This window comes from Scyliorhinus canicula, chromosome 8 (assembly GCF_902713615.1).
Source record: "Scyliorhinus canicula chromosome 8, sScyCan1.1, whole genome shotgun sequence".
Classification (NCBI taxonomy): Eukaryota; Metazoa; Chordata; class Chondrichthyes; order Carcharhiniformes; family Scyliorhinidae; genus Scyliorhinus; species Scyliorhinus canicula.
This window is the reverse complement of record NC_052153.1, coordinates 152,853,343-152,870,353: the sequence shown is the minus strand read 5'-3', so window position 1 is coordinate 152,870,353 and position 17,011 is coordinate 152,853,343. Positions and strand designations below refer to the sequence as shown.

At 49.5% G+C, this 17,011-nt stretch overlaps 1 protein-coding gene across 2 annotated transcripts in view; it reads right to left on the bottom strand.

The window, feature by feature from the left end:
- The window catches only part of arhgef28a (Rho guanine nucleotide exchange factor (GEF) 28a), a 571,388-nt gene that overhangs the window by 1,149 nt on the left and 553,228 nt on the right, over nucleotides 1-17,011 (bottom strand). For both annotated transcript variants that reach the window (XM_038805467.1, XM_038805468.1), the window contains one exon: nucleotides 3,175-3,297. In XM_038805467.1, the coding sequence (XP_038661395.1) occupies nucleotides 3,175-3,297 (123 nt within the window). The remainder of the gene's footprint in view (nucleotides 1-3,174; nucleotides 3,298-17,011) is intronic.

Sequence of the window (17,011 nt, the reverse complement as noted above, 5' to 3'; positions counted from 1 at the left end):
TGGTCCATCCACGTCGACGCAAGAATGCCCAACAGCGCCATTACTTCCTCAGGAAACTAAGGAAATTCAGCATGTCCACATTAACTCTTACCAATTTTTACAGATGCAACATAGAAAGCATCCTATCTGGCTGCATCACAGCCTGGTATGGCAACTGCTCGGCCCAAGACCGCAAGAAACTTCAGAGAGTCGTGAACACAGCCCAGTCCATCACACGAACCTGCCTCCCATCCAATGACTCCATCTACACATCTCGCTGCCTGGGGGAAGCGGGCAGCATAATCAAAGACAACTCCCACCCGGCTTACATACTCTTCCAACTTCTTCCATCGGGCAGGAGATACAGAAGTCTGAGAACACGCCCAAACAGGCTCAGAAACAGCTTCTTCACCGCTGTTACCAGACTCCTAAACGACCCTCTTATGGACAGACCTGATTAACACTGAACCCCTGTATGCTTCACCCAATGCCGGGGTCTATGTATTTACATTGTGCATCTTGTGTTGCCCTATTATGTATTTTCTTATTATTTTATTTTCATGTACTTAATGATCTGTTGAGCTGCTTGCAGAAAAATATTTTTCGCTGTACCTTGGTGCATGTGACAATAAACCAATCCAATCCAAGCTGTCATATTACTTGAAACCTGGGGCAGTATTTAGTGCCCTGGAGGTGAGTTCAGACACCATTTGATCAGATGGGAGGATGCGGGTTTCCCATCACCATTCTGTCTTCCCTGATTAAGCATTGGGCGGGAATGGTGGAGGGCAAGCATTAAAGGGCCTCATCCCACTGCTGCTACATTCAACCAGCGGGGGTCAGGTATTCACCATCTGGGAAGCCAAAGGTTTACCAGGGAGGTCCCTCATTCATGGCACTTTGCCATCAAGAAGGAGAACCTGCTGAAAGGCTCCTCCTGCAGTTATTTCCAACCTTATTCCCTCACCTCATCAGCAAACCCCTTCTACAGTCCCACGCTGTGTTCACCTCCATCTGGGGAACCATGGTCGAACCCTCCTGCCAGGCCAAGTGTAATAACTCTAGGTTGAAGTCCAACAGGTTTATTTGGAATCACTAGCTTTCAAAGCATAGCGCCATTATCAGATGAGTCACCTGATGAAAGAGCTGTGCTTCGAAAGCTAGTGATTCAAAACAAACCTGTTGGACTTTAACCTGGTGTTGTAAGACTTCTTACTGTGCTCACCCCAGTCCAACACCAGCATCTCCACATCAAAGTGTAATAATGGCAGTGGACACCACTTTTGGTGGTGCTGCCCCTACTGCATTAATTGGCTGGCAGCTCTTGGGGGTGGGATTTCCAACCTTCTGAGGCCTTAATCAAATGGAAGGCCCAACTGTGTCCAGGTTAAATGCCTGGTCGCCTGGTAATTGCATCAGGCCTCCTGGAGAGATGTGATGCTGGGCACTGGTTCTTCAACTGGTGGGCAAGTCGATAGCTTCTTGCCAACTTCGGTCCATTTGGTCAGGAATTCGACAAGAGAATGCAAATACAACCCAGCTGTTAAACATGGCTATAGCTGCCTGCTGCTCCTCCCCATCAGCCAGGCATTCGCTCGGCCCTGTTCCGCCCGGGGGTTAAAATTAAACCCTTGGGGCGCGATTCGGCAATCGCGGGACAGAGTGTCCGCGCCGTTGTGAACGCCATTGCGTTTCACGAAGGCACGAAACAGGCGTGGGCACTAGCGATTCTGGCCGGCCCTGACGCAACATGGCGTGGGGGCTCAGGGGCCGCTGCATAATTAAATAGGGCCGGGGCTGGAGAGGCTGGCCTGCCAATCGCGGGCCAGACCCCATCGGAAGCCCCCCCACCCGGTGATGGAGCGCCTTTCCCCTCCACCTCACAGGCCTTATCCCCCGACCCTACGTGCAGAGTTCCCGCCGGCTGCGAGCTGGTGTGAACGGCGCCGGAGGGACTCTGCCGTTTCCCCGTGGCCACTTGGCCCATCAAGGCCGGAGAATCGGCGGCTCGGCCACGGACAGCGGCCCACGACCGGCGCCGCGCCAATCGCGCCGGCGCAAATGGCGGCGATTCTCTGCTGCTCGGAGAATCGCCTGCCGGAGTCGGACCGGCGCCTTGGGAGAAAATGGCGCAAACTGCGATTCTCCCATCCGGCGCGGCATGGGAGAATTCCGCCCTTGGTGTCTCTTCTTGATCTGCAGTCTTCCAGTTTGATACAACCAGGAACATATTATTTCGAGTGATACTTACACCTAACTTCAAATAGCTGTTCCAATTTAGTGTTTTAGAGACATTTGGAAGTCTCGTAGCTGAATAATTCAAACTGGAAATTCCTCGCCGAGTAATTATTGATCACGTGACGGAAAACAAAATGTCACCAGTTGACTTGTGTTCCTGCATGCACCCAATATTGTCTGGAAACAATATTATTCATTCTCTTAGATCAAGTTTCCTCCCATCTTCTCAACTATGTAGGGTGTGAGATATTGTCAAATAATAAGAAGCCACATTGAAGAAAAAGGATCAGAAATAGAAATGAGACGTACAACTTTAGCCACAGTGGAAGAGTTGGAGCCACTGAAATTATATGATTACAGGATACTTGAAATATAAATCAGATCTTCCCAGCATCTAAACAGAAAACAAGGTCGTTCTTGGAGGTTATTTTTGCTTACGGATGTTAATCTGTCATCTCACATTTACCAGCAGACCAGCTCAATGCGCTTCTCCTGTCATGTTTTTATTTAGATTTCCGACAGACGTGGGCTGGCTATTATTTTTCGTAATGCCTTTTTAATTTTTCCCCAGAGAGCATCAAGGATTTGAAATTCTTCACCAAGCATATTGTGCAAATGCAAAGCCACAAGATTACTAGTGTACCAAAGTTATTTTTCAGCACCTTCAACAATAACTCATTGTGTCATGGGTGTCATCAGCTTTCTGTTAACCGGCTTAAGTAGCCATCCTTCAGTCTGATTGGCTGGCCAGTGAGTGTCCACAGACTGTTCAACCCTGAGTGAAATCCAACCTTAGCTGGGTCGCTCCTCCTCTGAGTTCCAAAAATGAACACTTTTGACAGGGACTCGCTAGACTGCAATCAGAAACAGGAATCTTGATTGATTTCCCACTTCCCTGGCCTCGGGACACTGAGATCAAACCTAGCTGGAGAAGCTTTCTACGGCCGAGGTACTCACCTGAATGGAAAATCAAACTCTGATGTTCGAGTAACACGTGACTTGAAGAACTCCTGACTTTATCAGCAACATCTTCTTTCGTGGAACTCATTTCTTTTCTATAGTTAGGTTGCTCACAGGAAGCTATAATCAGTGGACGAGGAAAATGTCATGTTACTTTTTGTCAGCATGGATGAAAGCATCATCTTCTCCTATCCAGTGGCAACAAATAATACTGGTGCAATAATGGTTACACATAAATGCATGAAAGATGAACTTAGTACAACAGCACTCGCATTCTTCTGTGCTCCAGTTTATATTCATTAGATCACATTTCGTAGATTCGGAAACTCTCATCGTGAAAGCAGGAAAAGATAGTCCACTTAATATTAACGTCAATAATACATTTACTCAGCATGATCACAAGAGTAAGAGATAAGTCAACCCTTCACTCCATTTAATCTCAACATTCCAGAATAGCAACAATCCCAAATTCACTTCAAAGCTTTTTGCCATTTTAAAAAATGGGTCTGGTGTGCTTTCCTTACAACACTCTTCCCTGCATTCCACTTGTTATTGTTCACCTCATATTGAAAAATACTCTCTCAACGGGACATACTGTAAAGGTGCAGATATCTGTTCGATTAAAAAAGACAATAGTAAGTTTCTGAATAAATACGAGGGGTGGGATTTACCGACCACGCCGCTGCGTGTTTTTCGGCCGGGGAGGTGGCTCGCCAGCGGGATCTACCGTCCCGCCATTGTCAACGGGATTCCTTGTTGACAGCACCCTCCGTTGCCAGGAAACACGTGCGCCAGCGTGGGACCGGAATTTCCCACTGGCGTGAACAGCCGGCAAAACCCGCCCTTGTAGTTTCAGAATCCCATGGATAAAGATGTCAGAAACTAATTGATGAAGAATGCCGATGAGGATTGTAATAATATTGAAAACATTAAAGGAGAATATAAGAAAGCAAGAGGTTGTATTGATTTATATGAGCACAGAAGCAGGCCATTCAATGCAATTGGTCTCTGTCAGCGTTTATTTTCCACAGCTAGCTCCCGCTCGAATTACCTCATCCCATCTGCCCCAAATCTTCTATTCCTTTCTGCTTCATGTGTGCATCAAACCTCCTCTTAAATACATCAATGCTATCTGCTTCAAACACTCCTGGAAGCAGGAATTCCCCATTCTAACCACTTGTGTGAAGAAATTCCTCCTAAATTCTTTATTTGATTTGTTAATGATTATCTTTTATGTGTACCTCTTTGTTCTGAATTTACCCACAACTGGGAACCATTTCTTCATTCACCCTCTTGAACTGCTTCAGGATTTTAAATTCTTTACTTCTTTTTTTGTCTTTTCATGACCAGAGGGAAGAACCACAGCCTGTTCAATCTTTCCACGTAATTGCATCCTTTCAATTGTGGCAACATCCTAAAAAATCTTTCCCGCACTTTCTCCAGTGCTTCACCAGCCTCCTTCTATTGCAGAGACCAGAACTGCACACAATGGGTGTGGTTTTCCCTAGTTCTTTTCAGAATGTCAGGCTCTGACTGAAAATGGGCATGTAGCTCTCCAGCTGCACAGCTGAGTTTTTAGTTCTGATTTTGAGCCTGTCTCTGTACAACAGAATTCAGTGGGCATAGTTTACACCGTCACCCTGGTGGGGTGTGGTCTGATAGAGCGGGCGAGGCCGGCTCCGCAGAAATCAGGGCACCCTTTAAAAACAGCACCCTGATCAGCGCAGAAAGAACCCTTGCCCCTCCACCATCATCATCATCAATCCCCACCCCTCCCCTCACCACTACCATCAGTCTCAGGCTCTCAGTGCCACCTCCCCCCACCATCAGCATCGGGACTCACGCACGCGACCCCCCCCCCCCCCCCCCCCCCCTCCACCGCACCATCAGCATCAGGGGCTCTGCCTGCCAAACCCCCACAGCCCCCCCCCCCCAGCACCACCACAAGCATCAGCATCGGGACTCGCGCACGTGCCCCCCCCCGCACCATCAGCATCAGAGGCTCCACCTGCCAAACGCCAACCCCCCCCCCCCCCCCCAGCACCACCAAAACCATCAGCATCAGGGGCTCCCCCTCCCCCCAACAAACATGAACTCCGCCCTCATTAGTGATACCCGGCACTGCGGGCAATGCAGGGGGAGGTGTCAGGGCACATACGGTCTTGGCTCTGTCCCACCGGGGGCTATACTTATCTTTGCGTCCCTTGGGAGATCCTCTCGCTTGATTCCCCTATTCACAACCTGATTGTAATATTCAGTGAGGGGGGGGGGGGATCATGTGGCGGAGGAAGGGGGGGGGGAGGGGGGAGAGAGGGTCATTAAATATATTCAAAGGTATTAAAATGTACTTAAATGAGGTTCCTGCCCTTTCTGGGCATGAATCCTGTTACGTAATTTGTGAGGGGCGTGGAAATCAGAAAGCGTGATTTTGCAATCGAGTATCTTGTTTTCCAATTCTCACGGAGTGTTCCACCCACGTCGCTGTTCTCGCTGACGGCTAACATGGGCTGAAAATTGACCCCAATATTCCAAGTATGTTCTAACCAAGGTTCTTTGTAAAAGTGTTGTAACCTCTCTGTTTTTGTACTTTATTCCTCTCGAAATGAACCAAATATTTTGTTTGCAGACCTTTTTGCTGTGTCAACTTGTGTTGCTGGTTCAATGATTTATGTGTCTGTATTTGATAATCAAGCTCCAACATAATGTCAGTCAGAGACATTTCTATCTTGCAACCATTTGTCCAACAATTCTGGTACCTGCCCCTTACTCCACACACCCTGACCTTTGTCACGAGCCTCTTATATGCCATTTTAACGAAAGCCGTCTGAAAATCCATGTACACCACATCCACTACATTGCCTGCCTTAGAGGAGGAGGCAGCATAGTAGCAATGTCGCTGGACTAATAATCTATAAAACTCGACTAATGCTCTGGGACATCATTTAAAATCCCACACGGCAGCAGTTAATAAATCTGGAATATAAAATTAGCTAATGGTGATCATTAAACTATCATAGATTGTCATACAAAAAAAAAATCAGGCTCACTAATGTCCTTCAAGAAAGGCAATCTGCCATCCTTCACTTCTCTTTTTATATTCTTCTGGTATTTTCATTTTATATATCCTGTTTTGTCTTCCTCTTTGCCATTTGTAATCGCTTTCTTAAATTCATAATGATCTCTTTAGCCAGCCTTTCCATTACTATTTATATACTTCATGTATACTTCATGGGGCCTCACGGTAGCATGGTGGTTAGCATCAATGCTTCACAGCTCCAGGGTCCCAGGTTCGATTCCCGGCTGGGTCACTGTCTGTGTGGAGTCTGCACGTCCTCCCCGTGTGTGCGTGGGTTTCCTCCGGGTGCTCCGGTTTCCTCCCACAGTCCAAAGATGTGCGGGTTAGGTGGATTGGCCATGCTAAATTGCCCGTAGTGTAAGGTTAATGGGGGGATTGTTGGGTTATGGGTATACGGGTTACGTGGGTTTAAGTAGGGTGATCATTGTTCGGCACAACATCGAGGGCCGAAGGGCCTGTTCTGTGCTGTACTGTTCTATGTTCTATGTATGTTTTTTTCTTTATATCCAATTTTATCCACAATTCCTTAGGTATCTTTGAGGTGCAATTTAATGCCCTACCCTTCATGGTGAGTTTGGTGACATGAATCATAATGGGGGCATTTAATCAGGCTGGAGAATAGGGACCTGCTGTTTTCCCATCTCCACTCGTATTAAGTCTGTGGCTTTCGCTGGTTGTTCAGCTAGTGGCGAGACCCGGGCCCGATTTCGGCATGAAACTGGAATCTCCGCGCCGAACGTAATTTTGGAGCGGGGCTGCGGAGAATCCAGCCCCATAACTGTTACCGCTTTTCCAAAGGGTCAGCCAGATTCTAAACGCAAGCTCCCTTCTCCCTCCACAGATGCTGTCAGACCTGCTCAGATTGCCCAATATTTTCTGTTTTTGTAACTGTTACCTCTATTTCTAAAACATGGAGTACAGAGACACAGGATTGAAAATTAGTTTAAGAACATGAATTTCTTTTACTAAAATGAAAAAAATGGGTTATGATACAATACACCTTTACTTCCCCCTTATCGTAGCATTTACACAGAGGTTTTAGGATTAATACGGATTACAAAGTGCTCCTTAATCTACAATGGTCTCATTGACACAAAATGCCTTTTAAGCACACAAGATGACTGTGGGTAAATACACACTCCACGCTGAACCTCAAGTCAATGTTTATGGAGGTCTCCTCAGAATCTCCCCAGATGATTCTCACGTGAGAGTTTCCTAACTCCACCCCCAAAACACACTTTAGAATCTTCTTCAGAAATATTGGGCGGGATTCTGTGATTCTGAGGCTAAGTGTTGACGCCATCGCGTTTCTCGACAGAGTCAACATGCCCTCAGGAGCAGCAATTCTGACCCCTACAGGGGACCAGCACGGCAGTGGAGCGACCCACGCCGCTCAGCTGCTGATGCCAGCATCAGATGGACACCACGGGTCTGCGCATGCGCAGTGGGACCAGCGCTAATGCGCAGTGGCTCCCTTCTCAGCGCCGGCCCCGACGCAACATGGCGTAGGGCTACAGGGGCCGGGGGCGGAACAAAAGAGGCCCCCAGCCCAAGAGGCCGGCCCGCCGATCGGTAGGCCCTCCAGGGGCCTCCCTCCTCCACCCCGCCACCCCCCCAACCAGGCCGCCCCTGGATGCATGCACGGTGAGGTCCCGCCGCGTAAGAGCACACCGTCGACGGCGCCGGCAGGACGCGGATATTTTTTACGGCTGCTCGGCCCATCCCGGGCAGAGAATCGCCAGATGCCGGCGTCAATTCTCTGCTCTCCAGAGAATCAGCAGACCGGCGTCGGGCGGCAATGCGCGATTCGCACCTCTCCCGGCGTTTCTTCGGCCCAACCTGGGCTGAGATAATCCCGCCCATGTTTTCCCTTGGTGGTTTGCATTCTGAAATCCAGTCCAGGTTTTTCAAATTACACTTTTTAAAAAAATAAACAGTTTATTGAGGTATCTTTTGGTATTATAACAACAACACAATAAACAATGTACATGAAACTATAAACATAGTGCAAAAGCCGTCTCCCTCCCTTACAGGTCCCAACTTTATTAACCCCCTACTCTACGCTAAGCTAACCCGCCCCCACCCCCCTTCTGCTGACGATTAATTTTCCGTGAAAAAGTCGACGAACGGTTGCCACCTCCGGGTGAACCCTAACAGTGACCCTCTCATGGCGAACTTGATTTTCTCCAAACAGAGAAAGCAAGCCATTCCGATAGCCAGGTCTCCGACTTAGGGGGCTTTGAGGCCCTCCAAGCTAATAGTATCCGTCCCCAGGCTACCAGGGAAGCAAAGGCCAGAACGTCTGCCTCTTTCTCCTCCTGGATTCCCGGGTCTACCGACACCCTGAAAATCGCCACCTCTGGACTCAGCGCCACCCTTGTTTTCTACACCGTGGACATGACATCTGCAAACCCCTGCCAAAATGCCCTAAGCTTCGGGCATGTCCAGAACATGTGGACATGGTTCGCTTGTCCTCCCGCACATTTTGAACACCTGTCTTCCATCCCAAAGAATCTGCTCATCCGGGCCACTGTCATGTTAGCCCGGTGAACGACCTTAAATTGTATCAGGCTGAGCCTGGCACACATTGCGAACTTGTTCACTCTACTCAACGCATCTGCCCATAGACCATCCTCTATCTCTCCTCCCAACTCCTCCTCCCACTTGCGCTTCAGCTCCTCGGCCTGCGTCTCCTCTGACCCCATAAGTTCCTTGTAAATGTCCGAGATGCTCCCTTCTCCGACCCACCCTCTGGAAACTACGGTATCCTGAATCCCCCTTCGCGGTAGGAGCAGGAAGGTTGACACCTGTTTACGTAGGAAGACCCCCACCTGCAGATACCTGAATTCATTTCCTCTCGCCAACCAAACTTCTCCTCCAGCGCCCTCATACTCGGAAAGCTCCCCTTTATAAACATATCCTCTATCCTCTCAATCCCTGCTCTCCACCATATCCGGAACCCCTCATCCATACTTCCCGGGGCAAACTGGTGATTATTACAGATTGGAGACCAGAGCGATGTTCCCTCTGCTCCCACATGTCCCCTCCATTGCCCCCAGTCGCTCAGGTCTGCCACCACCACAGGGCTGGTGGAGTACCGTAGTGGCGGGAAAGGCAGAGGCGCAGTTACCTATGCCCCCAAGCTGGTGCCCTTGCATGAAGCCGCCTCCATATGCTCCCGTGCCGCCCCCTCCCCCACCACCTACTTCCTGATCATGGCTATATTCGCCACCCAGTAATAGTTACTAAAATTTGGCAGCGCCAGCCCGCCCTCTCCCCAACTCCGCTCAAGCATTACCTTCCTTACCCGCGGGGTCTTGCCCGCCCGAACAAAGCCAGCGATCACTTTGTTGATCTGTTTAAAAAAGGACCGCGGAATAAAGATGGGGAGACGTTGAAACACGAACAGGAATCTCGGGTGGACCGTCATCTTCACCGTCTGCACCCACCCAGCTAATGACAACGGGAGCGCGTCCCATCTCTGAAAATCGTCCTTCATTTGGTCTACTAGCCGAGCCAGATTTAATTTATGCAGCCGGTCCCATTCCCGCGCCACTTGAATGCCTCGGTACCTAAAGCTTCCCCCTAATAATCTAAACGGCAGCTCACCCAATTGCCTCTCCTGTCCCCTTGCCTGGACCGCAAACATCTCACTTTTCCCCATATTTAGCTTATACCCCGAAAACCAGCCAAATTCCCCGAGAATCCTCATGATTTCTTCAATCCCCTCTAATGGGTCCGATACATACAGAAGCAGGTCGTCTGCATAGAGTGAGACTCTATGCTCCACATCCCCCTTGAGGGTCTGAGAGCAATTGCCAACAGCTCTATTGCTAGCGCGAACAACAGTGGGGAGAGAGGGCATCCCTGTCTTGTCCCCCGGTGCAGTATAAAATAGTCCGATGTTGTCCTATTCGTCCGTACACTTGCCACAGGAGCCTGATACAGCAACCTGACCCAGTCAATAAAGCCCCGCCCAAATTCGAACCGTCCCAGTGCCTCCCCCATTCTACCCGATCAAAAGCCTTTTCTGCATCCATTGCGATCACTATCTCCACCTCCCTACCTTCCGGGGGCATTATGATCACATTTAACAACCTTCTTACATTGGCCACAAACTGCCGACCCTTAACAAACCCCGTCTGCTCTGGAACACAATCCTCAATCCTGGAGGACAAAATTCTGGCCAGCAGTTTGGCGTCCACATTCAACAGGGATATCGGCCTGTAGGACCCACACAGCTCTGGCTTCTTGTCCCGCTTCAGAATCAGCGAAATTGTGGCCTGTGACATCGTCGGGGGCAGCATCCCTCTTCCCCTTGCCTCATTGAACATCCTCATCAACACTGGCCCCAATATCCCAGAGAACGTTTTATAAAACTCCACTGGGTACCCGTCCGGCCCCGGGGCTTTACCCGCCTGCATGGTCTTCAGACCCTCCACTATCTCTTCCAACCTGATCGGGGCACCAAGCCCTACAAGCTCCCCGTCCACCTTTGGGAAATTCAGCCCCCCCCCCCCCCAAGAAGTTCCTCATCCCCTCCGGCCCTATAGGGGGTTCCGACCTATATAGCCTACTGTAGAAAACCCTCAACGCCTTATTCACCCCTGCTGAATCTCCAACCAGGTTCCCATCTCCGTCATTTACTTTCCCTATCTCCCTGGCTGCCTCCCTCTTTCTAAGCTGCTGTGCAAGCATTCTGTTGGCCTTCTCTCCATACTCATAGATCCCCCCCCTCGCCTTTCTCAGCTGCTCCACTGCCCTCTCTGTGGTTACCAAGCCGAACTCCGCCTGTAGCCTCCGCCGTTCACTTAAAAGCCCTGCCTCTGGGGTCTCCGCATACCCCCTATCGATCTGTAGTATCTCCTTTACCAGTCGGTCCATCTCTGCCCCTATGGGCTCGTATCGAGATCAGCTCCCCTCTGATCACAGCCTTCAGTGCTTCCCAGACCATCGCTGCTGAAATTTCCCATGTGTTGTTGACCTGCAGGTAGTTCTGAATGCATTTCCTCATCCGCTCGCACACCCCTTCGTCAGCCAAAGGTCCCACATCTAACCTCCAGTGCGGGCGCTGGTTACTATCTTTACTAACATGCAGGTCAACCCAGTGCAGAGCATGGTCTGCGATTGTGATCGCCGAGTACCCCGTGTCCACCACCCCTGCCAGTAAGGCCCTGCTCAAAATGAAGAAATTGATCTGGGAGTACAATTTATGCACTTGTGAGTAGAAGGAGAACTCCTTCACCCTCGGCTGCCTAAATCTCCATGGATCCACCACCCCCCACCCCTCTCCATTTGCTCCATGAACCCTTTAAGTTCCTTTGCCATTGTTGGCACCCTGCCCGTTTTCGGGCTTGATCGGTCCAAGCCAGGATCAATACTGTGTTGAAGTCCCCTCCCATGACCAACCTGTGCGAGTCCAGGTCCGGTATCTTCCCCAGCATCCTCTTTATAAACTGCACATCATCCCAATTTGGTGCATACACATTTACTAATACCACCTGCACCCCCTCCAGTTTCACACTGACCATAATGTACCGACCTCCCACATCCAAAACTATTCTACCCGCCTCAAACACCACCCGCTTATTGATCAGGATCGCGAACCATCTAGTCTTTGAATCCAGTCCCGAGTGAAAGACCTGACTGACCCAGCCTTTCCTCAATCTAATCTGGTCAGTTACTCTGAGGTGCATCTCCTGCAACATTATCACGTCTGCCTTCAGTCCCCTAAGATGCGCGAACACACGTGCCCTTGTTATGGGTCAGGGTTTAGAGAATCCCAAAGTGTATCATGGCGTTCACCTGACCCACAACATTTAATAGATTGTGGTATGGGGAGCATACGGCTCACTCTACAAGTATGGTGCAGCAGAAATGGACCAGTATTTTTAAAAACAAAACAATGTTTATTCTCTGAACTCAAATTAACCTTTTTAAAACAAACAGTGAATATCTTAGTAACCATTAATTCAAAGATAACCCCCAAAGAATACAACACTAAGTAATCCTTTAAGCTGTCCTTTTAACATCCAAAAGACTTAACAAACCTTTAAACAGGAGCACATTAGGTTCACATTCACTATTGAGAACATTTATAATTCTGAATTCACCAAATGATCCAGAGATAGTCTTTGGATGGCAGAGATCAACAGGACAGCTCTTTGTTTAACTTCAGCTGCAGCTCACTGGAAAACCCAGACACACCCAAGCTTTTCTCAAAGGGAAACTAAAAAGCAGAACCAGAGCTCAGCTTCACCCACACTCTGACATCACTGCAGTAACATGAACAGCTAACCATTTCTTAAAGCGACAATCTCATGACCGGCCCATTTAACCCTCGAACATTCCAGATGGTCAGTCTAGTTGGGTGGCTCATTGCCCCCGCCCCCCCCCCCCCCCCCCCCCCTCACTGATCAGCCATCCCCTTTTTTGGGCCCGCTTCCAGCCAATGTTCGGCGCCTCCACCGGCCCTCCCCCAGGCAGCCTCCGCCGCCAACCTCCTCTCTGTCCCTTGGCCCAAGTCCCCCCCTCCCCCCTAGTAACAACACTCTGTAACCCAACCCCTTTGATAAACTGAACATATGCACACCCCCCACTGCACTTCCGTGAGCAAGCCCGCCCAGCTAGCTCGGTGGACCCCATCCCTGTTGCCGGATAGTCTCCCAGCTATTGTTCCCTCCCCCCCCCCCAACTGATACAAACATACTCCAACATCAAACAATCCCCACACAATTGCACGACAGAAAAACACCAAATTCTAAACAAGCACACTTCCATCCCCCAACAGTGCAAATGAAAACCTTAACTCACTCAGCTCTGCCACTGGTCCCAAATAAATACAGAAGGTATTACAAACAGCTTCCGCGAAACAAAAAACGAGAAACTTTTTTTTAAAGAACAGAGAAACAAAAAAGAGAAAAAAACATGAACGTTGCAGCAAAGTTCAAAAGTTCTCAAACAACCACCAGTCCTTTACTTTTCACAAAGTGCAGCGTGTCCTCAGGCGACTCGAAATAAAAGTGCTGTTCCTCATACGTGACCCAGAGACGGGCCGGATACAACAGTCCGAACTTATCCTTTTTCTTAAAAAGGATAGACCTAATCTGGTTGATTCCTGCTCTTCTCCTGGCCACCTCCACCCTGAGGTCTTGGTAGACCTGCAGGATACTATTGTCCCACTTACAGCTCCGTGTCTGCTTGGCCCACTGTAGAATGCGCCCCTTATCCAAGTACCTGGAGAATCTCACCACCATTGCCCTCGGGGGGGTCTCCCGTTCACAGCTTCCTCGCGAGTGCTCTGTGAGCCCTGTCCACCTCCAAGGGTCGGGAGAATGCCCCATCCTCCCGCAGTTTCTCAAACATATCTGCGATGTATGCCCCAGCGACCGCTCCTTCGGATCCCTCCGGGAGCCCAACGATTCTCAAGTTCTGCCGGCAAGACCTATTCTCTAGGTCCTCCACCTTCTCCAGGAGCTTCTTCTGCTGGTCTCTCAGCATCCCCACCTCCAACTCCACCGCAGTTTGATGTTTCTCCTGCTCAGCCAGCGCTTTCTCCACCCTCTGAATCGCCAGATCTTGGGCTCCAACCGCTCAATCGACTCTTTTATCGGGTCCAAGCAGTCCCGTTTCTGATTGGCAAAGCCTTCCTGAATGACTTGCATCAGCTGCTCCGTTGACCGTTGGGTCAACAAACCAGAGGTCCGGTCCTCTGCCATGCTATCTCCCGCTGCAGCTTCAGCCCAAGCTTTCTCTGTCTTTCTGTTTCTGCCTTTACGAGCACTTCTAGTCCTTCTCTCCATGCACCGATGTGGGAATTCAATACATAATTGCCTCTGTCTACAGTTTTACAGTTCAAGTCCGGTAGAAAATCGGGGGAAAAGGTCCAAAAGTCCGACCCGAGCGGGAGCCACCAAATGTGCGACTTACTCCTTCATAGCCGCCACCCGAAGTCTCAAATGACACTTTTAAACAAAGCTTCCGGTCCGCTTTTAACAGCATATCCAGTCCAGGATTCTACACCTTTAAGATTTCTTTGTCTTGGCCGCTGTGCAAACTGCTCACAATTGCTTTAACTCTCGATTTCCAGACTGTATTAAAATTACATCAAACGTTTGATTACCTCTGAAGGCTGATGTCCCACGTTAAATCTGGTTCCTGCAATTATCCCTTTCACCCAGAAGACTTCTTTGGATTCTTCTGAACCATACCTTGTTCCCTGTTCACTTAACCTCAAACGTTTTGGACACTTAATGTCTCTAGTTTCCTTAACCAGCTGGACTTTGGATTTCTGGCACCTGTTTTCTTAACCATTACTCCTTAGTGTGGCTTTTCTTCCAGCATGGCGGAGAGACACGGTCCCTTTTTAACCTTCCAAAACCAATTGCTTCTAGCAGAGCGGTGAGTGTTGCCTTCTCTCTCACTACCTATCTTGCACTGCTACTAAATTAGCTAAATGAAAACTTAAAAGCTTCTCTACCTTACATGGTCCCTTTTGCTAAGCAACACACCCATGATTATGCCTTTTATTTATTCTTCACGCCATAGTCCTCTCTACACACAATAGAAACAAAGTTAGAAATTAACCGACCCCCACAGCATTAATCAAACTATAGGATTACATTCCAGGCACAGAAACATTAAATCCACTTAAACCTATACGTTGGGGGCTTCTCCGATATTGAGCCCAAGTGTTCGCGCTGCCGTGAACGCCATTGCGTTTCACAACGTTACGAACAGGGCCCGGGCACGACCTATTCTGGCCCCCACAGGGTGCCAGCACGGTGCTGGAGCGGTTCACGCCACTTCAGCCTCCTTACGCGGCACCAAATGGGCGCCGTGCCAACCCGCACATGCGCAGTTGGGCCAGCTCAATCCTGCGCATGCACAGTTGGGCCGCGCCACCCTGCGCATGTGCGGGGAACTTCTTACGTGCGTCAGCCTTGACCCAACATGGGGTCGGTGTTCAGGGGTCAGCCTCGGAGGAAAGTAGGCCCGGGGGTGGGGGGGAAGAGGCCGGCCCGCCATTCAGTGGGCTCCAATCGCAGGCCAGACCCCTTCGGAGGCCCCCCCCCCCCCCCCCCACAGGCCGCTCCCCCAAGCCTTCGCGACGAGTACCCGCTGGCAGCGACCAGGTGTGGATGGCGCCGGCGGGACTGTCAGCTTTTCGCTGGCCGCTCGGCCCATCCGGGCCAAAGAATCGCTGCTCGCCGTTTGCGGCGATTCTCCGAGCAGCCCGGCACGATTCTCGCGGTGCTGGTTTCGGTTGGGGGGGGGGGGGGTTGGGAGACTTGCGGCGTGTGTCGGGGCGGCGTGGCGCATTTCGCACGGCGCCATGGCGATTCTCCTACCCGGCGTGGAAGGGGAGAATACCGCCCCTTATTTCTAATCAGGTCTGCTGTCAGACCTGCTGAGATTGTCCAGTATTTTCTGTTTTTGTTTCGGATTCCAGCATCCACAGTAATTTGCTTTTAACTTATTTCTAATATTTGCCAATACAAATATAATTCCCTTAAAACTATCTTTGTTCCCTAACAGGAGGAGGACAAATATGCTCTGTTCCGAGAGATCTGGGAGAGTCTGAGAAGGCAGTGACATCAGATAGCCATGCTGGTCAGTGTCAGGTACCGAGCCACAAGAGCTGTTTGCAGTGACATAGAAACACAGGAACCATTTGGCTTGTTGAACTGCTCTACCATTCAAACAGATATTGGCTGATTATCTACCCCCATCCCATTTTTCCCATAACCCTTGATGTCATTAGTCTCCAGAACTCTATTAATTTCAGTCTTGAACATGCTCAATTATTAAGTTTCCACAGCCCTCTGGGGTACAGAATTCCAAAGATTCACCACCCTCTAAGTGAAGACATTCCTTCTCATCTCAGTCTTAAATGGCCTGCCCCTGATACTGTGACTGTGTCCCCTGGTTCTAGACATACCTGTCAGCTCAGGGAAGCATCCTATCTACATGAACCCTGATACACTCTTTAAGAATTTGTAAGTTTCAATGACATCCTCTCTCATTCTTCAAAACTCAAGAGAATGCAGGCCCAGTTTCCTCAATCTCTCTTCGTAAGACATCCTGCCACCCCAGGGACTAGTCTGGTGAACCTCCATTGCACTCTCTGTATGGTAAGTACAAAAAGTTCAATGATGTCACACAATTTGTCAAGATCAGCCTCAAACACTGCTCAATGCATCATATCCCCAACAGACACCAAGCATTGATGCACCGTAGTCAGAGTGGGGTGGAAATGATCAAAATGACAGTACACTTATACCTAATCCTCCTTCTCACATCCCACTTCTTTTCATTCCACAATTTCTTCTGATAAGCTGCAGATCCTGTAAGCATGCACCTCTTACATTTCCTTTCTGCTCTTCACAACCCTGCACTTGTGCCTTTCTCCTTTCAGATGTCCAAGAACTGACCCCGGCCAAGACAATAGAAGAGCAAATGTTGGAAGAGTCAGAAGACAGTGATGATGAAAGATTGCCACTTGTTCTCACACTGGCAGTAGACTGACACAACATTTCATTCAGGGGCCAGGAAGGATAGCACAGATGCAAGCTCCCTGGAGGGTAGGGTCACATGAGTCCTGCTGCAGAGCACTCAGATAGGCACTTTGATGGGGAAGGCTGCAGAAGAAGGCAAGAGAGTTTGCAGAAGGAAATCTTGGTGCTTTGGCAGACCTGCTGGAGAGCCTATGTGCAATGTTAAGGTGCATGTAGAAGAGGGGCACCAACTTTTCACAGG